Below are 27,780 nucleotides of genomic sequence, written 5' to 3'. Positions count from 1 at the left end.
ATAAAATGAAGCACATATAATGTCTGAGGCACAGGATCGCTTGATGCGATTTATATTTTACACTTGAGTAACATATTAAGAATTTAAGGTTTAGTTTTGTTTTTATTTTGCATTGTATTCGATCATATTGAAATAATACTTAACGAAAATTCCAACGGCATGTTTTATTTGTGCACTTATAGTGAGGTTTAAATCTATCTGGGGTAATGAAAACGCACCCTCTCAAATTTCAATTCAGACTTAAGTAGCAAATCATGTTAATTAATGATGTGATTACAATAATATGCTTTTGATTTCACCCTGTAAGCGTATGTCACTTTGTAAAATGTATCACGGAGTATTATTGCAAAGGAAAACGTCGATTTATTTTATAAGACTCACTATTAGTATTTTATATCATTAAAATGTACATAAATCCAATTAAGTTTCAATGTTCATAGTTTGGAAAGCACGCTTTCTGAAGACTGTTTAGCACAACAACAAACATAAAAAGTCATAATAACTTGGAACATAAGAAACATTTTTCCGGAAAATAATGTCAACAACACTTTATTTTTATCGTTAACAAATATTCTGAAAAGTCGGTGCATTTCACTAACAGCCCACCAAAGACATGCTCGGGTTCAATGGGATGATAATGTTTGTGACTCACATTTTTAGTTATAATACCATAATCTGTGTGTATTTTCTTCTTTTGGAATTTGAACTTGAATGTGACGGTTGTGTTTGCCTTTACATTTACAGCTTCTTTGAAATCGTATGTGTTCGAAACTCGAATGTTGATGTTTGAGAGTGGTATGGGCCGTTCTTCCTCTTCAGATTCGCTCACCGTTACTGATGACAATTGGTAACTCGATGTTTTCATTGCTATCGATGTTATCCGTATGGGTTGATTGCTTTGAATCGTAAACCGAGATTCATTTGGCAACGTTGTTCCCTCGGTACAGTTGGATGTATTCAAGGTTATCGGCAATGTCTGTGATTGACGCGGAAATGACTTAAACTTATCACATACTTGCGACCCATGAAGGTTTTTTGTTATTATCCACCTGTAGATATCCAATTGGTCATCTTTATCTAAAAGTCCAGTCTCAGGAACATGCTCTGCAAATTCTTGAGGTGTCACCAGTCCGAATTTGATTTCCTTCAGCGCTTGACCTAGCAGCTTTTGCTTGTTCTAAGAGAAATCTCTAAATCCCTTTTTAAACATTCATGTTCGGACCAACGGTTGGCGGCATCAAAATACAGTGCCTCGTTTGGTTTGAGTTGCCCATTTGCAAGGAGCTCTGCAAGGCTTTGATTCGTTAGACTAAAAAAAGCATCATTTTTTAGTATATCTTAGGCGTTTGTCGTTTGATTTGCATTTTTCAAGAAGCCCTTGCAGTTCGTAAAATTTTGCGTGCTCATAATTTGAGCAAGCATTATCAACGGCAACAGACGCTTCTAAGAAATCTGAGCACATCTTTACCATCCCGTCGATGCAGTACTTTTTTGCTGCATACAAACACTCAATACTGTTTCTCCATCTACACCAAGCTCATCAGTACACACGTATCTGTAAAGAGACATTAAGTCATATTTGAAGTCATATTTGAAATATAGCGTGTGCAACATAGTTGATCATCGTAATATTGAGTTCTCTTTAGTACATTTCGGGCAATATACAAGTATTGCAATGGAAATGGGTATGCTATTGAATTCCCCCATTTTACAGTTGTGTGCTCACATTAACTCGTTAAAAGTAACTATTGAATGAATATAACGTTGAATTTAATAAGCACGAGTTCTCAAGAAGTAAAAATTAAAACACACCGCAGCACCATCTCGAAAGTCTTCTTATCGATATCGCTGATTGTAACTTCGCCATCGCCGTTTGACATGGGGCCGTAAAACATGGCTTCAAAAACAGCACTCCTCATGCTGAGTATTAGCTTGTGCCCAGTGCAGGACTCGTTGCCATTTGGGAAGATAAACGTGACGTCTGTGAACAGTTTTTCTTGTACAATGTGTTTTAAACATCCTGAAGCTGTTAGTTCTGCCCGCCAGTCTTTAGTTTTACTCGCCATTTTACTGGAGGGAAAATGACACATATAACAAATAACGTTTCATTTACAAATAATAGTTTACAATTTATTACCTTGTGCTAACTGTTATTATTATTATTTATTTTGTACCAAAATTGTTATACGTATGACGATTATTCAGCTATGAATATAAGTATGTGGGCTGGTGGTTGGTATCTATATGAATTTACTCATTGAAATTAACAATTAGGAACATGCAAAGGTGACTTTTGTTGTTCATGCCTTCTATATATTTGTCTGTTTTTGTAAATATGCCAAAAAGGTGGAGCAAACCCAATAAAACTGTTCAATGAACATGCATAATAGTTTTGACACAATGAATAGAAACATATGATTATGCGTCAGTATTCGTGATAATGATAGGCATATGAATAAATAAAACATCCGATGTACTTTTACCTGCGCATGTAAACGCATTCGCGTGATTTTGTAAGTATATTCTTACCTGAACGAAATACATAAGAAAATATGGTATTCAACGTAGTTTTATTTACGATTACTGTTGTATTATATGAAAGAGCTATTTTAACAAATAGTTTAAAGACCTAATTCGGTTGAAAAAATAGATCATTACATTACAAGATTTAAAAAAAGCACCCACAAACATATCAATCTTACCAATGTTTAAAATAGGAAAACATTACCTGTATCTGTAAGTCCGTTAACGATTTTGCTATTTATCCTTTCTATAATGATATTTATATTTTCATATTGGTTTCTCCGAAGTGTTTTCAGGTTTCAAGTATTCAGAAAACTGTTATCAGTATAAAGGCGGTGTTGTAAAGTTATTTTGGGATATTGGAAACCCATATCTTACTTACGTCATATGCTTTGGGATTCCACGATTGTATCGGATTAAAGAACCAATCAGATTATTTTTTCTTTCCTATTTACAATTGAATATTAGATTAAAGAACACATACAAAATTTGAATTGAAGGCCTCACAAAATTATTATTTTGTTCTTCGGATTTAGAGCATTGTTAAAACAATACAGAGTATGTATTTTAAAGCAACTTTACAACGAAACGCATGATGAAATCGAGCGCAAGGTATGGTAAATATTTATGTTCGCCTAATGTTTCAGACTTTGATAATAGTTACCCAAGAGATCCGCTGGCTTTCTATCTGTAAAGAGGTTTTGACTTGGGTTTGAGTATCCGCTTCAGTTTTGTACAATATTTGATTTTAGGCAATCATTGTTCTGACGCAGTGGCACATTTCAGAAGTCGGGTCGTTCGACAGGTTGATGGGACAAAGCAAGAATATTATTCCAATACTTTATTTCAGACGCGAAATCTCGTTACGCACTGGATTCACTGGCTGCCTTCAGTTGACAATATCAAATCTGATAGAACATGCTGACTCAGACTATGAGAGTGAAGATGAGTGAGGTCGGTACAGGGTTTAAAAAGTCGTTCAATAGGTTCTCAAAAGCAATGCAACAATAGAACGTTCTTAAAGGGGCTTGACAACAGATGTAGTAAAAATCTGCAAAAACAGTATTTCCCCGAAACAAGCCTAAAATGTTCATTGCGACCTTGTAGGTGGCCGATAATACATCACTTTACATGGATAAACTACTGAACGCTACAATCATGTTGCTGTCTCATCTGTGTTTCCCCGTTTAAAATTAAAATAGCGCATAATGGTTTCTTAGTATACATCATATCTGTTTATGAGTACAAATAAATATCCGGCGCTATTTATTAACTTACTGGGTGTTACGTGGTAGATAACCCTAGTAAATTTCGAATTGGAAAAATGCGCAGAAACTGCGAAAGATAAAGATGTATGTTTCGTAAGCGATGTTATACATCAGTAAGTAAGATTTAACGAGTTGTGCACATCGAAGTCAATTTTATGTAAGTTTTTGAAAATTTTCTTTTTGTCTTGCAATTAAATCATCTGGTGTATATCCCCTTTAACCAGTTAAGGTAAATATCAAGATAGAAAAGGTCAAGTTTAGAAGCAAGTAGACGGTTGTTTTGTAATGAGGTGTAACGAACAAATAATTACTTATAACTTTTGAAACTATTCCATGTAGAAACGAAATATCTACGGTTGTCAGATATTTCATAGCAGTAAACAAATACTCCGAACGAATAATCATCAGTCTGATGACATTTTTCAGGCATACAGACAGAACTTTATCAACAACGACGACAAAATATGCAGCTCTCACCTCCTTGATAGGGACAAAGACAATGGACCAACCATTTTTCTTTAGCAAAACATATTGAAAGTTCGCAGAGAAGCCTGTACTTATATGGTAAATAACTAAATACATATAACTTTGTAAGTTTCCATCTTCAAATCCCAGATTGTTTTGATGTTTTTATAGGATACCATGCAGCACACATATACTTAAAACCTTCTATAGTGTTCTGTATATAAAGTACATGTCTGTTTTTCATATTGGTTATCTTAAGTATATATTTCATTTTTAAACACGTTGACTATGATAATATAGTGATGTTAGAATGATATTTTAAATATTGCATGATCATCATTTTGTACTTCTCCTGACTCGTGTTTGCTGTTTTATATGTGACACAATCAGATATAGCATGCACACATACTCTCTTGTGATCTCATTCCCTCTTAATGACTGGCAAGTGCTATGAGTATTAACAGAAGTACATTATATCAATACAGGGTTTGGTGTTAATTAATAAAGTATCTACCTAATTGTCTGAGGCCATGACAACAAGCCCAAATCAGTACAAAGATCCACAAAAGTATGTTTGATTTACTGAGGCATAGCCGCTCGCATCACTGGAGATCTATACTCATGCTCCAATCCTAAATATACAAACATGTTCTATTTGGCTACGCTGAGGCTTATATTTCTAAGTTTGGAATTATTAATACATGTTAGGACAAGTGTAAGGCTATGTGCATATAAATTTGTTTGAACCCCACGTAAGCTCGTGTTCCAGTGAGCTGGCGTTTCACTGACCGTTCTATGGCGGTTATCCCATCAGATATTAGTACATGTAAAGCTTTTTTAATGCGTCTGTTTGTGGTGTTTGTACATTTCTTTGTCTCGTTCAGTGTCACGTTTTACCTTATCAGGGTTGAAATTAGAATGTTTGACTACTGGGCCCTGTATTGTATAATTGAAGCTACAGTAAACTTGCATGTCAGACAAGTTACACCTGTAGAAATACAAGTCAAATCGTGTATGCGTTCCAAAACCTTCAGGTTCGAACTGCACTTGCAATATTAAACGAATTTTACAGATGATCAGGCGCCTTGTGCAGATAAACGGAAAGGATTAAATGTTTCTGCGTCCAGAAATATGGCCACTATTTCGAGTATTGGGGAAAGTTAATTTGGTACAAAGTTGATAGAATTTGCTACATACTTTCATACTTTGATTTTGCTTCGTTCATTTTGAACAGAATTATGGTTATTTGTTATTGTTTCGCTATATTACTGAAAATATTTTTTATGTATAATGAAAAACATTGCCTGCATACCAAAAGCACATCATATCAACATGTTACCTGCGCGTATTTGAAATATTATTATCGTGCTCTCTCATTTTATTTATTTCCCTATTTATCTGGGAAACAAACTACGTCTGTAATTTGGTAAAAGTTTAGGTAAACAGTATAGGATGTTTGATGTACTTATATTTTTGTGAACAAAATAACATGCTTTGTTTTGCTCAAAAAGAAAATATATGGTGCACTATTTTTAAACGATTTTGTTTCACGTTCTTTAGATGTCTTACTATATTATACTTAATATAAATATTACGCCATGCAGTTGGAATCCCACATGTTTAGATTATAAATACCTATCAAGTACATTTAATATCACGATTAATATCGACACTGTAACGTGTATTTATATTTGTCGCATTATATGAGCCGCATCGGGCTATTTTGACCTTCGGGCATAATTATTAAAACTGAATTAATTTTTAACAAAAAATGTCAAAAATCATATATATATATATATATATATATATTAATTTCTTTCAAACTTTTTTCTTTTAAAGTTTAAAGGACTATCATTGGTTCATTTCTTTTTCTCGACGATTTATGACCACTAATTTACTCATGTTTCTTCCTGACTTCTTTTGACTGCATTCTTAGTCTGTGTTTAAAACGACAAAATTGTTTATAAAAACTAAAATGAGCCATTATTTGTTTCTTTATTTATGCTCCATAAAGATTCCATATTAAAACGTTGTTATACTGATACGTTAATGTTGCAAGTCTTTTCAACAATATTCTTTCGTTAATACGTAATGTGCGTGACTCCATTAAACCGGGTTTATGTTTAAACCTTTTGCTACTGACCTTGTTTCTGTAGTATTCAAATTTAGTATTAAAAATGCGCAATACATTTTCTCATTTGTAAACACGAATAATTGAGTACGCATTCACATAAGAAACGTTTTTAGTATTACGTCCTGAATTCCATTTAATTCAAATACCCAATAAAATGAAGCAAATATTATGTCTGAGGCACAGGAGTTCGATGCGGTTTATATTTTACTCTTGAGTAACATATTTAGAATTTAAGGTTGAGTTTTAATTTTTGGTTTGTATTCGATCAAATTGTTCTAATACTTAACGAAAATGCCAACGGCCTGTTTTATTTGTGCACCAGTAGTGAGGTTGAAATAGACCTGGGGCCATGAAAACGCACCCTCTCAAATTTCAGTTCAGACTTAAGTAGCAAACTTGCAAATCCGAATTTCATTGTAATTTTCCTTCAGGTTGAGTATTGATGATGAACTTTGACAAAGTGTATTACTTTTTCAAATTGCTCAATAGCCCACCTTGTAAGACGAATGGATATTTTAATATAATAAAAGGGTTTTCTGAGTCTGAGCTTAGATTTTGACATAATACTATTCGTAATTATGGCCCCTGAAGCCGTATTCATAAAGCATCTTTGTGAATAGTTTCGACTTAATGTGAATTTAGTAGTTTTTAATACGAATTCTTTTATATGACCTCTGCTTTTCATCCAATGTATTCATACGCATATATTGTGTTATACCATTTTTTTGCTTATTAACATATGTTGTACAAACATTTAGTTTCTTTATATTCAACTTAGTGAAAAGGGCAATTTTCCACTAAGTTTATGTTTGTCACTTAGATGCTTTGTGAATAATGTCCGACCCCTGAAATTATTTCTATGAATATAAATCTCTTGAACATTGGACATAGACTACACCCAGGTGAATGTGTTCTTTTTCATTCGGACTTCATTCTTTGTGACATTAAACAAATCCAAAATAAGAATCGGCTTCTAAGCTTGTAGTTTCAGTTTCACCCATCTTGACCAAAAAATATAAACAGAAAAAGTGACAAAAACATGGAGATATTCGATCTAATGTTGTAACAAAATAATTCAAAGACTTTCTTTGTTTTATTTGTGCTTAATACAAAGCTGTACATTTACATATGTGCATATTAACTTCGAATCATTATGACTACCACTTTAAGGATGTCTGTTCAAGTAATTATATGAATTATTGATGTGAATACAAAAAGATGCGTTTGCTTTCACCCTGTAGGCGTATCTCACTTTGCGTTATGTATCACAGGGAATTATTACAAAGGAAAACGTCGATTTATTTCATAAGACTCACTATTAGTATATTATATCATTTAAATGTACATGAAGCCAAAATAAGTTTCAGTATCCATAGTTAGGAAAGCACGTTGTCTAAAGATTCATTAACACAACAACAAACATTAAAAGTCATCATAATTTTGTCCGAAATATATATTTACGGACAATAATGTCAACAACACTTTACTCTTATCGTTGACAAATATTCTGAAAATTCGGTGCAATTCACTACTAGCCCACCAAAGACATGCTCGGATTCCACGGGATGATAATGTTTGTGATTCACATTTTCAAACCTATTAAAAGAAGATGCTTGTACAGCATAGGGTGTCTGTATTTTCTTCATTTGGAATTTGAAGTTGAATGTGACGGTGGTGTTTGCCTTTACTTTTACGTGTTCAATGAAATCGTATGTGTTCGAAACTCGAAAGATAATGTTTGAGAGAGGTATGGGCCGTTCTTCTTCTTCAGATTCGCGCATCGTTACTGATGACAATTGGTAACTCGTTGTTTTCATTATTATCGATACTATCCGTATGGGCTCATTGCATTGTATCGTAAACCGAGATTCATTTTGCAACGTTGTTCACTCGGTACAATTGGATGTATTCAAGGTTATCGGCAATGTCTGTGATTGACGCGGCAATGACTTAAACTGTTCACATACTTGCGATCCATGACGTTTTTTTTGTTAAAATCCACCTGTAGATATCCGATTGATCATCTTTATTTAAAAGACCAGTTTCAGGAACATTCTCTGCAAATTCTTCAGGAGTGAAGAGTCCGAATTTGATTTTCTTCAGCGCAGGACCTAGCAGTGTTTGCTTGTTTTCAGCCGAAATCTCCAATTTTCTTTTGGAGCACTCATTCTCGGACCAACGGTTCGCGGCATCAAAATACACTGTCTCGTTTGGTTTGAGATTTTCATTAGCAAGCAACTCTGCTAAGCTTCCATTCGTTAGATTGAAAAAGTCAGCATCTTTCAATATATCTTCGGCGTTTGTCGTCATAAATGTTTTGCATTTCTCAAGTAGGCCGTTAAGGTCGTAAAACTGTGCTTGCTCATAAGTTGAACACACATTATCAGTGGCTATAGACGATTCTAAGAAATCAGAGCACAACTTCACCATCCCGTCGATACAATACTTTTTGGCTGCATACAGACATCTCAAAACTGTTTCTCCATCTACCTCAAACTCATCACTGTACACGTATCTGCAAACATACATAGTTTGTAAACATTTGATATACAGCGTGTGCAACATAGTTAATTCTATTATCATTGAGTCCTATTTGATACATTTAGGTCAATATAAATGTGCAACAATAGCAATGTGCATGCATGTGTTCTAAATTTATACTTACTTGATTTACAACGATTGTGAAAAACGGTATTACAAAAGTAAATCAATCACTCTCGTTGCACTAATTAACGCGAGAATGTGGTCTTTGTTCTGGGATATGATGATAAGTATTTGTATTTAAAAATGATAACCAATTCAAAGTAATTAAGGTATACCTTAAGACCATCTCGAACGTGTTTTTTTCAATATCGCTGATTGTGGATACCCCATCCTCTGTAGCCAAAGGACCGAAAAACATGGCTTCAAAAACATCGCTTCTCATGCTGAGAATCAGCTTGTGTCCTGTGCAGAATTCGTTGTTTTCGTTTGAAAAGATGAACTTGACATCTGTAAGATGTTTTGCTTCTCCAATGTACTTTAAGCATCTTGCCGCTGTTAGGTCCGCCCGCCAGTCGGATTTGGTTTCCATTGAAAATTCCTGTAAAATTAATCAGCAACTACACAACAAGCGCACCTTTTAAGTGTATATTTGTCAGTACTCACTTGTTTACACAATCTATTTTGTACTGAGTTAACTTTCGTTTAAGTATACTACTTGAAAAGATACATGTTTTATAGTTCCTTTATGTTTGGACCTTAATACATCTAAGTGACATTAAGAATGTTTCGTGTTCTGGCTCTTCAAACATACTTTTGCATTGAGGCGATCAAACTGAACCCTATGTGTTTTTATATTTCTTTAAATACTTTAGAACATGTATGCAAATGTTAAAATATGATGAAAGGTACAAAGAATCCTTATAATTTTTGACTCTATAAGGATTGAAACGTATTGTAATATATTTAATTAAACTATTTTAACCATATTAACAACATACCTGTAAACTAACACTCCCTTTAACTCATGAGGTCCATATCCGCACTTTTATTCATTTTTATATCTTAATATTGTTTTTTCTAATTTAATATATTTAGAATGTTACGATTATCTGGATTACCATATTTTATCTTACGCAATGCAGTTTGGGATTCCAGAATATCGTAAGACAGAGAAACCAATCGGACTTACTACTTCATATATCATTTGATCTAAAAATAGCAATTATCATATTAATTTTGATTTAAAGTTTAAGTGATGGTGTATACATTACATTCTCGAACACCGAAGTGATGATGCTATGGGTACCACACTCTTGTTCGATCGCCCAAATTCTGAATTCAAACAGCGAAACTTTCAGCCATCCTGAGACGTTTCGCCGTTTCCTATTTATAAATTGTTTAACAGAGCGAACACATAAAAGCTTGATACTGTTTGTTTGTTTTTTTGAGTTTATCAAGGTCTGCCCGCGCCCATTGGCTGCATTATGGCTTGACCCCGCCGTGACGCCATCACGACTTAAATTGTGTTTAAATGCCATAAGTGACATGAAATAGAAGTGACAGCAATTCGCAGTCAAATCCAGGCATTGAGAGACTTGAAGAAACAGAGTGAGATACAAGATATCCGGGTGCGATACCCTAGCTCTTTGCGAAGAGACCTCTTGGTTCTTTAACGTGCTCGGTGTAAAGCACCGATACACTGTCCGTTCTTCGCGTGTCTGTCTGTACAGATTGTTTGTGAACATCAAATTTTGCCCATGGGTCAAAACTCGCCACGCCCCAGGGTTCACAAGAATCCTGTCGACTTATACATAGGGAATTCGTGAAAAGCTTGTTTGAAACTTCTTGGTACAGACCATTAATAATTTGTATGTAGCATCATATAGTAATATTCTACCAAGATTGTTTAAATTACATCCCTGGAATCAAAGCTAGCTCTACTCCTTTTGACCTACTATCTTAGCTTTGAAGCTAGAGCAAAGAAATTGGACCGTTTTGAAAACATATATCCATTCTGTGCTTGGATGATCTTGTTTGTGATCTTAGACCTTATTTCTTAAGCTACTGTAATGAAATTTCGACAATGTGTACGGTTTTGCAAACAGATAGCTATATTGACATTGTCAGGTGACCATACTACGTAATTTCTACAGCGTTGATATTTGGACCATGTGTACAGCTTTGAGAACAAGTATCAAGCTAGAGTTTTAAGAAAGTTCAAACACTTTTACTCAGGTGACGATAAAGGGCCTTCTTGGCCCTTTTGTTTATTTGATTCATTTTCATTCGGAGTACATTTGACATAACCAGAAAAAAATGTGCGAAGGAATGGACATATCCATGTTAATGTAGTAACAAAGTATTATAATGTAATCAAAAGTGTTGATTTCGTATAGTTTATTTTCTTATAAATACTAAGTTTAATATATTAATATGTAATATTTTATCACGCATCATTCTTACTTCTAACATGTCTCTTCAAGTCAGTAAAGATTTTAATCGTGTTGAAAAAGTTGCATTTGCTTTCGACCTGTACTCGTATATCGTTCTACATTGTGTATGATAGGGTATTATAACAAAGGCAAACCTCGAATGTTTGTATAAATCACCAATGGCATTACACCACATTAACAAATTTATATAGCTATATTCAGTCCTATTTCTTCATCGTAAGAATTAAACGTTGTCTGAACTGAAGACTCATTTACACAACAGCAAAAATAAAAAATAAAAAAATTCCATTAGTCCGAAATATCTTTTCCGGAAAATATTGTCAACAACACTCTAAGTTTATCGTTGACATATATTCTGAAAATTCGGTACAATTCACTACTAGCCCACCAAAGACATGCTCGGGTTCAATGGGATGATAATGCTTGTGATTCACATTTTCATAACTAGAACTTTGATTAACTCTTCTCCTAATTCTGTTGAATTTAAACTTCAGTGTGACGGTTGTGTTTGCCTTCACTTTCAAATCTTCTTCAAAAATGTATGTTTTCAAAACGTTCATATTTGAGAGAGTTTTGGGCCGTTCTTCCTCTTCCGATTCGCTCACCGTTACTGATGACAATTTGTAATTCGATGTTTCCATTACTATCGATGTTATCCGTATGGGTTCATTGCTTTGTATCGTAAACCGAGATTCATTTGGCAACGTTGTTCCCTCGGTACAATTGGATGTATTCAATGGTATCGGCAATGTCTGTGATTGACGCGGCAATGATTTAAACTTGTCAGATACTTGCGACCCATGAAGTTTTTTCGTTAAAATCCACCTGTAGATATCCGATTGGTCATCTTTATCTATAAGTCCTGTTTCAGGAACATGCTCTGCAAATTCTTGAGGTGTCATCAGTGCGAATTTGATTTCCTTCAGCGCTTGACCTAGCAACGTTTGCTTGTTCTTAGGACAAATCTCTAAATCCCTTTTTAAACATTCATGTTCGGACCAACGGTTGGCGGCATCAAAATACAGTGCCTCGTTTGGTTTGAGTTGCCTATTTGCAAGGAACTCTGAAAGGCTTTGATTCGTTAGACTGAAAAAATCATCATGTTTTAGTATATCTTCGGCGTTTGTCGTCATAAATGTTTTGCACGTTTCAAGGAGTCCTTGCAGTTCGTAGAATTTTGCGTGCTCATAATTTGAGCAAGCATTATGAACGGCAACAGACGCTTCTAAGAAATCTGAGCACATCTTTACCATCCCGTCGATGCAGTACTTTTTCGCTGCATACAAACACTTCAATACTGTTTCTCCATCTACACCAAGCTCATCAGTATACACGTATCTGTAAAGAGACATATTTGAATGACAGCTTATTCAACAAAGTTGTTTTTCGCTTCATTGAGCATTTTTGATTAATTACGGGCAATATCAGGATATTTCAAAGGAAATGTGTCTACTACTGAATTCTCATATTTTTACTGTTGTATGCTTACATTTACTGATTAAACCTATTAAAACTGAAATGCATATTACGTTGAATTTAATTAACACGAGTTCTCAAGAACTAGAAATTAGAACATACCGCAGCAACATCTCAAAGGTGTTCTTTTCGATATCGCTGATTTTAACTTCGTCATCGTCTTTAGCCAAGGGGCCGTAAAACATGGCTTCAAAAACAGCACTCCGCATGCTGAGTATTAGCTTGTGTCCTGTGCAAGACTCATTGTTGTCATTTGGGAAGATAAACGTGACGTCTGTGAACAGTTTTTCTTGTACAAGGTGCTTTAAGCATCTTGAAGCTGTTAGTTCTGCCCGCCAGTCTTTAGTTTTAGTCGCCATTTTGCTGGAGGGAAACAAGATACTTATAACAAATAACGTTTCATTTACAAACAATAGTTTACAATTTATTACCTTGTGCTGACTGTTATTATTATTATTTATTTTGTACTAAAATTGTTTTACATATGACGATTATTCAGCTTTTAATATAAGTATGTAGGCTGGTGGTTGGCATCTATATGAGTTTACTAATTAAAATTCACAATTAAGAACATGAATAGGAAACATTTGTTATTCATGCCTTCTATATTATTTGTCTGTTTTTGTAAAACACGCTTAAATAATTAAGCAACTACAATAAAATTAAGCATTTTACAATGCACAATACTTTTTAGCACAAGGAAAAAATCACATGATTATGAGTCATTTTGCGTGATAATGATAGGCAAGTGCATATAGAAAACATCCGAGGTAGTTGTACCTGGGCGTGTTAACCCGTTCAAGTGATTTTGTATGTATATTCTTACCTGAACGAACTGCATAAAAAATATAGTATTCAACGTAGTTTTAAATACGATTACTGTTGTATTATATGAAAAAGCTATTTTAACAAATAATTTAAAGACCTAATTCGGTTGAAAAAATATATGTTTACAATACAGGATTTAAAACAGCACGCACAAACATATCAATCTTACAAATGTTTGGAAAAGAAAAACATTACCTGTATCTGTAAGTCCTAAAACAATTTGGGGATATATCCTTTCTGTTTTGATATTTATATTTTCATATTGGTTTCTCCGCAGTATTTCCCAGTTTCAAATTTTCAGAAAACTGTTATCAATATAAAGGCGGTGTTGTAATGTTATTTTGGGATATAATGGAAACCCATATTTTACTTACGTCATATACTTTGGGATTCCACGATTGTATAGGATTAAAGAACCAATCAGATTTTTTTCCTGTTCCTATATACAATTGAATGTTAGATTAAAGAACACATACAATCTTTGAATTGAAGGCCTCACAGAATTGATATTTTGTTTTTCGGATTTAGTGCATTGCCTAAACAATACAGTGTATGTATTTTAAAGCAACTTTATAGCGAAACGCATGAGGAAATAGAGCGCAACGCATGGTAAATATTTATGCTCGCGTAATGTATCAGACTTTGATTATAGTAACCCACGAAATCCGCCCGCTTGCTATCTATAAAGAGGTTTTGACTCAGGTCCGAGTATCCGAGCATGGTAACAGCATGGTTTTCAATATTCTTTTACTTTGAAATTGTATTTTAGACGCTAACTCTGGTTACGCTCGAGATTCACAGCCTGCTTTCTGTGGATAAGATCGTTGAGCAGACACGGTGCCGCAATATAGGTTCTCAAAAGCAATGCAACAATATACCGTTCTTAAACGGGCTAGACATGGGTGGTTTAAAACTCTGCAAATACAGTATAACCTCAAATCAAGCATAGAAATTTCAATGCGATCTAAGGGTCGTCGGTTCAGTGTTTCAAACGTCGCAAAATAGGTTCTCAAAAGCAATGCAATAATATACCGTTCTTAAACAGGCTAGACATAGGTGGTTTAAAAATCTGCAAATACAGTATAACCTCAAATCAAGCATAGAAATTTCAATGCAATCTAATTCGAGGCCGATAGTACATCACTTAATATGGTCAAAATAATGCTGAAATAATCATGTTGCTGTCTCATCTGTGTTTCTTCGTTTAAAATATCGCTTCATGGTTTCCCAGTTTAAATCATATCTGTTTATGAGTACAGATAAATATACCAACCTATTTTCAAACTTACTGGGATTTGCATGGTAGACAACCCTAGTGAATTTCGAATTGCAAAAATGCGCAAAAATTGCATGTGTCATAAGCGATGTGATACATCTGTAAGTAAGATTAGATGCGTTGTAAAAAAAATTATGGTAATTTTTTGTAAGTTTTTGACATTTTCTTTTTTTCTTGCAATTGTATCATCTGGTGTCTAGCCCCTTTTATATGATATCAATAGCATATATGTAGCAAGGTGCATATTTCAGTATTTTATCAATTTGTGTGTTTGGTATGGTTCTATATCGTATATTGTTTTGTATTGTTTGTGTATCGTCGTGTTTAGTGTTGTGCTACGTGGTTATTGTCCTCTGTGCGTTACTGTCCGTCTATGTCCGTCAATGTCCGTCTATGTCCGAGTGCGTCAGAGCGTGAATACTGGTAATGCGAGTTTGTCTAAATTTATAGAGTGATTGATTGGTTCATAATGCATTTTCCCCTTTTTCCCGCTTCATTGCACACGCCCTTATTTATATATACACATATATCAGACAGACAGACAGACAGACATTTTTATTTAGACTTGTACAATGTACATCATCTACATAAACATATATATTTTCATAAAACATGTCAACGTGTATATACAACATGTGATGGTAAATACGTTTTTGTTTTATATAACACAACATATTATGTGTAACAAAGCAACATACTATCATTTACTATGTGTAACAAAAAAAATATCATTCCGTTCTGAATCATCATCGACGCAAGTCAAAATTGCAATTGTAACAGTTGTTACTATTTATTTAATATTCGCTCTTATCTTTGAGCTGAAATATTCTTTCATATATAATTATTATTTAGACGTGCCTGGTAAGTTTATTACTCATAGTTCTTGGAATGTTTTATGTATTTAACCGCGAAGTCTCCCTTGATATATTTACCGATCACTGTCCATTGTCTTTGTATTTTGTGTGATTAATAATATGATTAGCATTTACTTTTATATGTTTTATTATATGTTTTAGGTTTCATTCGACAACGTAAATAAATATTCGAACTCCGAAGTTGAGTGGTTTCGTCTTTGCAAACCCACACTACATATAGAAGCATGGACCTGCTTGATACTTTTGAATAACACTAAATGAAATAATTGAAATCCTTTCCTCGTATAAGTTCTTATGTGAAAAGCTACAGAAACAAGCTCAGTAGCAAAAAGTTTAAACATAAACCCAGTTTAATGACACAGGGTAAATGTAAAAGATATAGAACAAAAAAATCAGAAAGTTGAAACATGGGAGAACAGCACAAAACTCCACAAACAGCACAGTGCATATATATTATATAAAAAAACTAGGTATGTATAAGTCATTTAGTTTGGCATATATTCTTTGCTAATTGTATATCATGAAATTATAATACCAAAACCTTTATAGTGTTGTAAAAGTAATGGTTTGCAGAATCGTTAACATTTCGTTATGATTAGTATTACTATTAAAGCTAAACCATTTATAACAATTATGCAAAATAAGAGTATTGTTGCAGTTCACGACTTCAAGGTCACCATGCTACAACGACTCTTATCAAATACACTCAGATGATGATGTGCCACCAAAGCCTGTAATCAAACGGTACGGCAAGGTTGTCAGTAATGTATATTAAACGGAACATGTTGTTAGATATCTTGGTTAGGGTCCTTGCAAAATTATTTTTTTTAAATAAAGAAATAATAAAAAATGTTTATTTCAGGGCATTTTTTTATCCTTTTTAAAACACTCAGATCTGAGTCGGGTAGTACACCTCTGCGGTTACTCTTAAAATATTACCCCCCCCCCAGCAAATCAAATATGTACATATTGCAAACAAAAATGCTATTAATTAAAGTGTTTCTTTATTAATTTGTCTACGTTTACTGACAGGTCGAAATCCCAGAGGACGTCTGAGTCTGTGGCTACACTAAAGAATACAGAAGCGTCCACGGGGTCCGAAGTCAAAAATGGACTTGGAGATAAAGCTAAACTTAAAGATGAGGAAGAGGTGGAAGTTGGAAATGTAAGATGTTTTATTTATCAACTATATATTGTACTGGCAATTCATATGATCATAAAAAATAAATTAGACATATATCAGCCACTGTTGCTAATGCGAACTAATATTAAACGTTATATATTTTAATAGAAATGTATAATATACATATAAAATATGACCATTGGGAAACATGATTGTATCTGTTTCAGGTTAAGTGGGGCGTTTATGCACAATATGCAAGAGCCATTGGACTAGTGTTTGGCTAAGCAACTGGACCTCCGACCCCGACTTACAGGATGTAGAACACTACCCGCCTGACAGTGAAGCTAGGAGAGAAATAAACAATTACTATCTTTTTATGGTGAATTAGGTATTGCACAAGGTATGTAAGCACGACTAGCATAATGTTTTTTTTTCATCAATTCTTAATATCTTAATTGTTCCATTTGAAAAGAAAGAAAACATAAACCTTTTTTTAAAAAACCCCTGCAAAAGTCGAAAAACGGCCATACCTTTGGTGCCGTCGTCGGAAGTGGCTGAGTCGTATTCAGACTTGAACATATGTGACACGTATTAAGTATGATGGATTCGATCTTTAATGCGTCCGTGATTTGGAATTTTGCAAAATCGCGCCCAAGCATTCATACGCATTAAAGCACGGAAATACGAATCAACATTATCCCGTTTCCGATCTGAGGGGCAAAACGTTAAACCTGTTTAAATGTCGTCGAGTTTTCTATGTAACATCATGGGCACTGAAAGTGCGTTGATAAATTTGAAACGGCCTTGAGAACCCAGTGGTAGAAACTCTACCGTAATGATCTTTATCGAATTAAATATCAGAAGTTAAGTTCCCAAGGAACAAGAAACACATAAGATAAACATATTCACTGAACCACGACAAGCAGAGCTTTGTCTAATAGCCGTTTGTTTAAGCATGTTATATAACCATGGTGTTAATGCATATAGCTATGTCATAGGCTTCCTTGCACACAGACGATTATTTGTCGGAAGACTGGCCTTCTAAGGGAGAAATTCAGTTGTGTTCCTACTCGACCCGATACAGAGAGGGCCTGCCTCTTGTACTCAAAAGTTTGGACGTGAATTTCAGCGCTGGGCAAAGGGTAGGTGCAATAAAAAAATCACAGATGTTATTTGGTTAACCAATCAATTGGACTATATTTTGAAGTTAAGAAATAGCACATGACTGCAATATCCAAAGAGTTTACTGAAAAAACCTCGACCAGTTTCAATAATTGCTTCCAAGAATGGTAAGTTTTTACTCCGTTTTTATATTTTTGACAATTTTGAGATGTTGATTATTACAACATAAATGTGTTTGATTTTATGATTTAAGTGTATTGCCATGTTCTCGTTGTACCATCTCTACTAATTGTTTCTTTTGGTCATTTGTGACCTTCACAGTGACCTTCTTAATAGTTTATAGGCAAAACATATATTTAAAACAAACGTTGGACTTAACGAACTGTTTCGAAAACGTTGCCTATAGATCGGTATTGTCGGACGAACTGGTGCGGGGAAATCCTCACTGACTCTGGCCCTCTTCCGTCTGATAGAGCCCTCTAGCGGTAAAATCATCATTGACGGCAGAGATGTTAGCAGGCTTGGACTTGCAGACCTTCGGTCTAGGCTTACAATATTGCCGCAGGTAAATTGTGGTTTTCATGTAAACATACCAGAATAATAAGGTCTTTGGAATTATAAAATCGCAACAGCGATAAATTGGAACGTTTCAAAGCCAAAGGTATTATGAATTCTTTGATTATATGTTAATGATTATATCGGCCATTTCAGCATTATAAGCCATAGGTTTGTGAGGTGTATTTACTATGATCTGAATATTTAAGCGTTAATATTTGTCAGCCTGGAAATGTTATATTTTGTATATAGTTACTATTTAAAGCTGCACTCTCACAGATTAACCATTATTAAAACAATTTTTTTTATTTTTTGTCTTCGAAGGAGCAAATTTTTGCGTAAGTATCTGCAAACCGATATTATTAAATTGCTGACAAAAAATCGGATCGTAGATTTTCATTTTTCCGCCCGAAAATTAATGTTTTATGACCTAAACTAACGGTTAAAGAAAAACGCATAAAACATCAAGTTTTGAACTTAAAAATAAATATCTGCGATCTTATTTTTGTCAGCAGTCTTATTTATCTGGTTTTCATGGATTTCGCAAAAAACGGCTCGTTCCAAGACAAAAAATAAAATATGTTGTCAAAACGTTTAGTCTGTGAGAGTACAGCTTGAAGTAAACAATATAAATATCAAAAAGTAGGTTAAGATGCTCTTACAGTTAACACGAGCCTCACATATCCTTTAACATAACACTGATTTCAGGAGCCGGTGTTATTTTCCGGCAGTCTGAGGATGAATCTGGACCCAATGGATGAGCAATCAGACTCCGATGTTTGGGATTCACTTGAACACGCCCATCTTAAGACATTTGTTGAAGGGCTGCCCACACGATTGGAGTACGAAGTTTGCGAGGGAGGACAGAATCTGAGGTAATAAGCCGCTTCATGATATAAAATTGCTTTATTTTCGCAATGATGAAAGATTTTGGCTCAAATGCAGTATTCTAACACGTTGTAATATTTGCTGAATTTGATATGAAAATCCTATTGTGTATTCGTAAACGATGTTTAAACCATGGTTTTGCACGTACTTAGTTAATAACCTATCTAAAATAGCGTTAGTTAAAAAAAGGGCGAAAGTGGAACCTGGTTATCTACCATTATAGCTTGGACGTGCTGATACACTTTTAATTACATGTTTCCCTGCCAGGTTTTTGAGAGAAGAAACATATTTTCTTGCTTAGGAGACTTTCTTTACACCTTGAAACGGCCTTACATGTAATATGTGTATTTCTGATCATCATTGTGTCTTAAACTATTGCTTATTTTTGGTTATGTTTAGAGTGTACGTAAGATTTCCAGTAATGTTTTCTATTTCTAGCGTTGGCCAAAACAACTGGTTTGTCTAGCGCGAAGTCTGCTGCGTACAGGCAAAATTCTGGTGTTGGACGAAGCAACCGCTGCCGTAGATTTAGAAACAGATGCGCTCATTCAGGACACCATTCGGCAAGAATTTAAAGATTGCACCGTTCTCACCATTGCTCATCGACTTAACACAGTCATTGACTATGATAGGTAGGTCTCTGTTCCTTATGTAATGGATTGATATTAATAAAGTACCATTTAACCCTTTTCTTATTTGTTGTTCATTTCCATAACCCATTATCATAGTTACCATTGGAACAGTATATTATTTATTTTGTGATATTGCGAGCATGTTTGTGGTGTTAGTATTTCTGTATACGGTGTTTATATGTTGGTGTCTTTAGTTCATTGTAGTTTGGGCAATTTCCCTGTGCCCCTAAACAGGTTTTATTTTTGAAATTTAGACTACTGGGCCTGTTTTAATCTTATTATTATATGATCCAGCAAGCACCATCAACATTACACGCAAACATGCTTGTATCATTATTAACCCTTTCTATATAGTTTTTATAGTTATTGGATAGAAAACTTATTTGCATCTATTTATATGTGTATAACTGTCGGCTCTATATCATATATCTCTCTTTGCTCAATATTTAAGACTGATATTTAAGCAATTGAAAATGCATTGCTAATAAAAGTGACTAAAGTGAGTTTTAATTCAGTCTATACTTGTATTACATAATCCTGGTTTTGAGCGAGGGGGAGGTCAAAGAGTTTGACAATCCTCAGAACCTTCTACAAGATACACGATCCATATTTTACAGTATGGCGAAGGACGCGGGACTTGTTTAAGAAATTCATATTGATATTATTACTCTTACTAACATTTCATCACTGTCAAATAATGTTCAATCAATCCTCTCAACAATAATCGGGTAGTTGTTTTGTTAATCTATCATTGATAGCACTTGGTTGCGACATCCAATCAATCTTCCCAGAATTGTCTAGCACCATGGGAAGATTTGTCGCGCATAAATTCGACCTCTTATATAACAGAGACACACTTCAAGGTCACACTTTTAGGGTCAACGTTGGACAGCAAGGACTTCATAGTTCAGCCAAAATATAATTAATGAGTTCAATTAATCATAGATTTGCAATGAACCCTTTTAAGAAGCGTCGCGTTTATATGCTTCATCTCAACAATCAAGGTCACATTGTGAGGTCAAGTTGCATGTTACAACCTTTACAATTGCATATTATATTGTGTTTAAGCCTTATTTTTGTTTTTAAATATTAAGGAAAATTTACATTTTTCTCTAACTACAATGGAAAGTTGTTCATGCATGACAGTTGTGCATTCATCAAAAGGCCACGGTCACGTTCTGGTGTCAGTATTCCATAATATGGATTTTTTAGCAATTATTCTTATCCCAGCCATAGCGTTTTCTTGTAATCTGAATATTAACAAAACCTTTTATTTAACATAAATGTAAATGTTATATGTTAATGGATATTCGTCCGTCAGGGACATTTGTCACCTTTTAGTGACAGCTCTTGATATTTTCTATTTTGGTTGTGAAAATCTTAAGTATTTCCGGTTGGTGTATTTATATTTTCAATAGCATAATATTGTTGTTTCTTTTTTGCAGTTATGAATACAATATATTGTACGAACTATTCATATACACAACTATGGTTACAGCAATGGGCAGGCAATCCAGCGATTCGGTTCCGATTGTGGCGGCCATTTCATATAAATATATACACTTGTCCTTCATTAGCAGTCTTAGTGTATCTACGGTTGGATTCAGCAACTAGCTCCGTTGTTGGATCCTAAAGTTACAAATGAGCATGTTTGTTCGTCTTTAAAGAATTGCGAGCATAATTATTGTACAGACATTTGCTTTTATCAACAGCTGACTATTATTTACGTTTTGAAAAATCATCACTTACTGATTTTGTATTTGTTTTTATTGTAATGCCATTTATGAGTGCTCAGATTTGCCAAGGTTTTTAAATGTCGTTGTAATCTTTTACTGTTTGTAATTTTTATTTTAATCAGCCATTTATATACAAAAGAAAGCTTCGAAAAATAAATGTTTGCGGACGCACTTTGTTGTCCTTATGCGTTTAAGGTATCGTCATTCGCAATATTTACGTTAACATCCATATGTGTGTTGTCGTCCAAGTTTTATATCTTAAAATAACTCTATCATGGTTTGTAACATGCACTTTTTAAATAGCGAAATAAAGTGTTGCAAATCATAAGGAGTGTTAAAACAAAAAAACCAAAAGCTGGAACCCTTCAGAAAATGTTAATATTTGCTCAAATATCCTCTTCGAAGACTACAATTTTCAATCGCGTTAGTAACGCGACTGAAAATTAATTACGGCTATGGTGTTCCGTGAAAGGTTGATTGACATTATCACGTGCTGTTATCAATGTATCATACACAGGTCAACATATCCACAACCTTTGTGAAAGTCCCGATGTTCGTGAGGATTACTTGGCTGTTTTCTAATTTTGTATTGACTAACGGCGTGGGTTCGAAAACCAAATCAAATGCAATTTCTATATCATAGAGTAAAATAATGATAAAATAAGTTTTTTTCAAATGCATTACCGGAAAAATTAATGTTTGGTCCAAAACATGAGCGAGTCACTTAAACATTTGAAGGATTTCTACATAATGGATTACAAGCCATATTGTACGTTTCAGGTCGAATAATGTTAATACAATATCTGATTAATATTCGATAGGGCATTATTGTCTTTGCTCTTTAAAACAAAAACATGTGTCCTTCCCAAATTGCTTGTCTCATTCCGTTCAACGACATTTGACATCGGGAGACATGGAGCGGATCGGGTGTGCTTTTCGATGAGGTGAACATTTGATACACGAGTGATATCCACATCATTGAAGGCTTGTCATAGAAACTGAATAGTGTTAAGGCGTTTCGTTTGTCTAAGTATTGCACATTTAGTTTAGCTAAGACCGCACGCGGATTATAAAACCGACGGTACAATTCTCGTAAAATAAACGGACTGAATAAAAGAAAATCCCGGCATCCCAAGAGCATATCGTAATTATAATCGTTTAACCTGCATATGCTATATATATTATTATCGAGCTCTCCATAATATTTTGAAAAACAAGACTGTTATATCGTCAACGCTATTTGTAAACAGTAAACTTTTCGAATGTTTGATGTATTTTTCTTGTTTTTAAAACACAAATCTTTGTTTTGTTTAGAAATGGAAATATATCGTGTGTTTTTGACGGCACTATTTTAAGCAATTTAATTGCCCAATCCTTGGCTGTCTTGCTGGATATTACCTGAATATATTGATTTCGTTTATACATAATGCGTCATGCAGTTTGGAATGCAAGTTTGGAATCCCACATTCAGAAAACCAATTAAGTACAATTAAATATTGTGACGAGGATTAATAGTGTAATGTTTATTTCCAGACATCGCGATATATTTCACATTATGTGCGGCTCATATCAGATTGTTTTTTTACTTAAGGAAAATGTGAACGGATGTCTTTGTTTTCGCACTAATAGACAAAACCGAATGGAGATTCAAATAGACCCAAACCTATTTCGATGTATCAAACTTTTGAATATCGGCCAAGACCTAGGTGAATCTATTTTCTATATGGATTTCGATCTTTGATTAAAAAATTCATTCTAAGACTCGACTGCTTCGATTGTAATTTCTGTTTCAAGTTTATAATTACCATCATCTGAATTAAATTATAACCGGGAATTCAGTAAAAAGCATGGAGATACTCGACTTTATGCTGTAACAAAATACATTAAATGCAAACGATAGTGTTCACTTTCTATGTTTTAATTGTTATACATTTTAATATACACATTTTGATCACGCATTATTATGACACACTTTAAGTATGCAGTCTCATTTCTTCATCGTAAGGTTAAAGCGTTGTCTGAATTTCCTTTAAAATAACAACAAACACGTTTATCTTCATGATAAATCTATACGAAATATCTTTGCAGTAAAACTATCAACAACACTCTACGTTTATCGTTGGCATATATTCTGAAAACTCCGTGCAATTCACTACTAGCCCACCAAAGACATGCTCGGATTCCATGGGATGATAATGTTTGTGATTCACATTTTCAAACCTAGATGTTTGTACAGCATAAGGTGTCTGTATCTTCTTCATGTGAAATTTGAACTTGAATGTGACGGTTGTGTTTGCCTTTACGTGAACATCTTCTTTGAAAGCGTATGTATTTGCAACTCGTAAGATGTTTGAGAGGGGCATGGGCCGTTCTTCCTCTTCAGATTCGATCACCGTAACTGATGACAATTGGTAACTCCATGTTTTCATAACTATCGATGTTATCCTTATGGGCTCATTGCTTTCTATCGTAAACCGAGATTCATTTGGCAACGTTTTTCCCTCCTTAGAATTGGATGTTTCCAATGCTATCGGCAATGTCTGTGATTGACGCGGCAATGATTTAAACTTGTCATATACTTGGGACCCAAAATGTTTTTTTGTTATTATCCACCTGTAGATATCCGATTGATCATCTTTATTTAAAAGTCCAGTTTCAGGAACATGCTCTGCAAATTCTAGAGGTGTAAAGAGTCCGAATTTGATTTCCTTTAGAGCAGGACCAAGTAGTGTTTGCTTGTTTTCAGCAGTAATCTCCAAATCCCTTTTTAAGCATTCATTCTCGGACCAACGGTTAGCGGCATCAAAATACAGTGCCTCGTTTGGGTTGAGCTGTCCATTTGCAAGGAACTCTGTTAAGCTTTGATTCGTAAGACTGAAGAAGTCTGCATCGTTCAGAATATCTACGGCGTTATTCGTCATAAATGTTTTGCATTTTTCAAGAAGGCCATGTAGTTCGTAGAATTGTGCGCGCTCAAAATTTGAACAAACATTATCAATGGCTACAGACGATTCTAAGAAATCTGAGCACAGCTTTAACATCCCGTCGATGCAGTACTTTTTGGCTGCATACAGACATCTCAAAACAGTATCTTCATCCACCTCAAGATTATTACTGTACACGTATCTGCAAATATACAGAGTTTGTAAACATTTGATATACATAGTTGATATTATAGTCAAATTTGATACATTCCGGTTAATACGAAAGTACAACAACAGCATTGTGCATGCATGTGTTCTTTGTTCTGGGGTATGTTCGTATTTATTATAAGTAGTATTGGTATCTATTAAAATGATTACCACTTCGAACTAAATGCACGGAAATTTTCATATAGCAGTAATTAAGGTATACCTTAAGACCATCTCGAATGTGCTCTTTTCAATATCGCTGATTGTAACTTCCCCATCCTCTGTAGCCAAAGGACCGTAAAACATGGCTTCAAAAACAGCGCTTCTCATGCTGAGTATCAGCTTGTGTCCTGTGCAGGATTCGTTGTTGTCGTTTGGAAAGATGAACTTGACATCTGTAAGAAGTTTTGCTTCTCCAATGTACTTTAAGCATCCTGCCGCTGTTAGCCCCGCCCGCCAGTCAGTTTTAGTATCCATTGAAATTGACCTGTAAAATAGATCAGCAACGTATACAACATGTACACATGTATCAAATGTCTTACTGTCAAAAGTCAAGTCACATTTACACAATATACTTTTATTAAGATAACTTCCGTTTAGTTTGCATGCTACTCATATACATTTATTTTTTTGGAAACGATTAATGGGTTATGCTATCCTCAATACATAAGAGTAGACATTTTGAATGTTTTGTGTTTTGACGCTTCAAACATACTTTTGGTTTGATACGATCATTTAATCCTCTTTGTCCCCATAACGTGTGTGTCAATACTTGTTATGATGCATGTGTTTAAATTAATATTTCTTATTACTATGAAAAGAACAAAGATTCTTTATATTTTTAAAACATTTTAGAATATGTTTGGATAAATTATTTTAACAATTTAAACAACTTACCTGTTCATTTAACACTCCGTTTAAATCCTGTGGTCAATACGAGCATTACTACGCGTTTTTATACCGTCATATTGGTTTCCCCAATTTAATATTTTTAGAACAAGCTTCATATTGGTTTCCTCAATTAAATATTTTTTTGGGTTCCCAGATTTAATCTTACGTCATGTAGTTTGGGATTCCACAATTCCATTGGCCAGAGGAACCAATCAAACTTCTTATTTCATATATCATTTGATCTCAGAGTAACTAATATCATTTTAAGTTTTTTGGAAACATTAAACTTCTGATTCATTGAAGAACACTGTCAGCACTCTATCATTTTCGAAGGTTCTGCCATTTAGGTTGTCTACCAGATTGCTATTTTTCTAGCAAACTCTTTTACCTCGGCAGTTTTAATTTAATATTTTAAATCTTGCCTATCATTGACTTTTTCATTGTAATGGTCTGAAATTTAATATAGCCCCGAACAAGTATAATTGATGCATGGACATATTAAATGTGTACGGTGATTAGAGTTTTGTTATCCCGATTGATCGGTTACTTTTGTTAACAGTTCCACAACGAGCTTTAACAGATGATCAGGGACAATGTGCAGCTAAACGTTCCAAGGCGGTTATCTTATCAGTTATTGATACAACTAAAGCATGTGTAGTGTGTTTGCGGTATTGGAACGTTATTGTCTATCGTACAGTGTCGTTTGCTACCTTTATTGTGCTTCTAGACATGGTCAGTATTAATTATTAATCTCTTTGCTCAATATTTAAGACTGATATTTAAGCAATTGAAAATGCATTGCTAATAAAAGTGACTAAAGTGAGTGTTAATTCAGTCTATACTTGTATTACAGAATCCTGGTTTTGAGCGAGGGGGAGGTCAAAGAGTTTGACAATCCTCAGAACCTTCTACAAGATACACGATCCATATTTTACAGTATGGCGAAGGACGCGGGACTTGTTTAAGAAATTCATATTGATATTATTACTCTTACTAACATTTCATTACTGTCAAATAATGCTCAATCAATCCTCTCAACAATACTCGGGTAGTTGTTTTGTTAATCTATCATTGATAGCACTTGGTTGCGATATCCAATCAATCTTCCCAGAATTGTCTAGCACCATGGGAAGATTTGTCGCGCATAAATTCGACCTCTTATATAACAGGGGCACACTTCAAGGTCACACTTTTAGGGTCAAAGTTGGACAGCAAGGACTTCATAGTTCAGCCAAAATATGATTAATGAGTTCAATTAATCATAGATTTGCCATGAACCCTTTTAAGAAGCGTCGCGTCTATATGCTTCATCTCAACAATTAAGGTCACATTGTGAACCTTTACAATTGCATATTATATTTCATAACAGTATATTGTGTTTAAGCCTTGTTTTTGTTTTTAAATATTAAGGAAAATTTACATTTTTCTCTAACTACAATGGAAAGTTGTTCATGCAAGACAGTTGTGCATTCATCAAAAGGCCACGGTCACGTTCTGGTGTCAGTATTCCATAATATGGATTCTTTAGCGATTATTCTTATCCCACCCATAGCGTTTTCCTGTAATCTGAATATTAACAAAACCTTTGATTTAACATAAATGTATATGTTATATGTTAATGGATATTCGTCCGTCAGGGACATTTGTCACCTTTTAGTGACAGCTCTTGATATTTTCTGTTTTGGTTGTGAAAATCTTTATGTATTTCCGGTTGGTGTATTTATATTTTGAATAGCATAATATTGTTGTTTCTTTTTTCCAGTTATGAATACAATATATTGTACGAACTATTCATATACACAACTATGGTTACAGCAATGGGCAGGCAATCCAGCGATTCGGTTCCGATTGTGGCGGCCATTTCATATAAATATATACACTTGTCCTTCATTGGCAGTCTAAGTGTATCTACGGTTGGAT

General features: G+C 34.4%; 3 protein-coding genes, 1 long non-coding RNA gene and 1 pseudogene across 7 annotated transcripts; 1 reads left to right on the top strand and 4 right to left on the bottom strand.

Moving 5' to 3' along the window:
- Positions 1-131: 131 nt before the first annotated feature.
- Positions 132-2,847, bottom strand: LOC128240767 (uncharacterized). Its single transcript, XR_008262301.1, has 3 exons — positions 2,729-2,847; positions 1,813-2,070; positions 132-1,555 (listed from the first exon to the last, which is right to left on the bottom strand). It is a non-coding gene; the product is annotated as an uncharacterized LOC128240767 (long non-coding RNA).
- Positions 2,848-7,483: 4,636 nt separating this feature from the next.
- On the bottom strand, positions 7,484-10,451 carry LOC128240765 (BTB/POZ domain-containing protein 3-like). 2 transcript variants are annotated; one of them, XM_052957598.1, is made up of 3 exons: positions 9,873-10,451; positions 9,210-9,472; positions 7,484-8,905 (listed from the first exon to the last, which is right to left on the bottom strand). In XM_052957598.1, exons 2-3 carry the CDS (start codon positions 9,461-9,463, stop codon positions 8,350-8,352), a joined length of 810 nt encoding a protein of 269 aa, XP_052813558.1. In that variant the 5' UTR covers positions 9,464-9,472; positions 9,873-10,451; the 3' UTR covers positions 7,484-8,349. The 2 variants fall into 2 exon arrangements, with proteins under 2 accessions (XP_052813558.1, XP_052813559.1); XM_052957599.1 differs by lacking the exon at positions 9,873-10,451 and having other exon boundaries at positions 9,210-9,813.
- Positions 10,452-11,256: 805 nt separating this feature from the next.
- LOC128240764 (BTB/POZ domain-containing protein 3-like) lies at positions 11,257-13,964 on the bottom strand. Of its 2 annotated transcripts, XM_052957597.1 has the most exons (3): positions 13,827-13,964; positions 12,906-13,166; positions 11,257-12,665 (listed from the first exon to the last, which is right to left on the bottom strand). In XM_052957597.1, exons 2-3 carry the CDS (start codon positions 13,160-13,162, stop codon positions 11,648-11,650), a joined length of 1,275 nt encoding a protein of 424 aa, XP_052813557.1. In that variant the 5' UTR covers positions 13,163-13,166; positions 13,827-13,964; the 3' UTR covers positions 11,257-11,647. The 2 variants fall into 2 exon arrangements, with proteins under 2 accessions (XP_052813557.1, XP_052813555.1); XM_052957595.1 differs by lacking the exon at positions 13,827-13,964 and having other exon boundaries at positions 12,906-13,820.
- LOC128240504 (multidrug resistance-associated protein 1-like) lies at positions 13,803-27,478 on the top strand (annotated as a pseudogene).
- LOC128240763 (BTB/POZ domain-containing protein 3-like) lies at positions 23,741-25,963 on the bottom strand. 2 transcript variants are annotated; one of them, XM_052957594.1, is made up of 3 exons: positions 25,867-25,963; positions 25,193-25,456; positions 23,741-24,964 (listed from the first exon to the last, which is right to left on the bottom strand). In XM_052957594.1, exons 1-3 carry the CDS (start codon positions 25,872-25,874, stop codon positions 23,935-23,937), a joined length of 1,302 nt encoding a protein of 433 aa, XP_052813554.1. In that variant the 5' UTR covers positions 25,875-25,963; the 3' UTR covers positions 23,741-23,934. The 2 variants fall into 2 exon arrangements, with proteins under 2 accessions (XP_052813554.1, XP_052813553.1); XM_052957593.1 differs by lacking the exon at positions 25,867-25,963 and adding an exon at positions 25,685-25,839.
- Positions 27,479-27,780: the final 302 nt, after the last annotated feature.

This window comes from Mya arenaria, chromosome 7 (genome assembly GCF_026914265.1).
Source record: "Mya arenaria isolate MELC-2E11 chromosome 7, ASM2691426v1".
Lineage (NCBI taxonomy): Eukaryota > Metazoa > Mollusca > Bivalvia > Myida > Myidae > Mya > Mya arenaria.
This window is presented reverse-complemented; position numbering and strand designations above follow the sequence as displayed.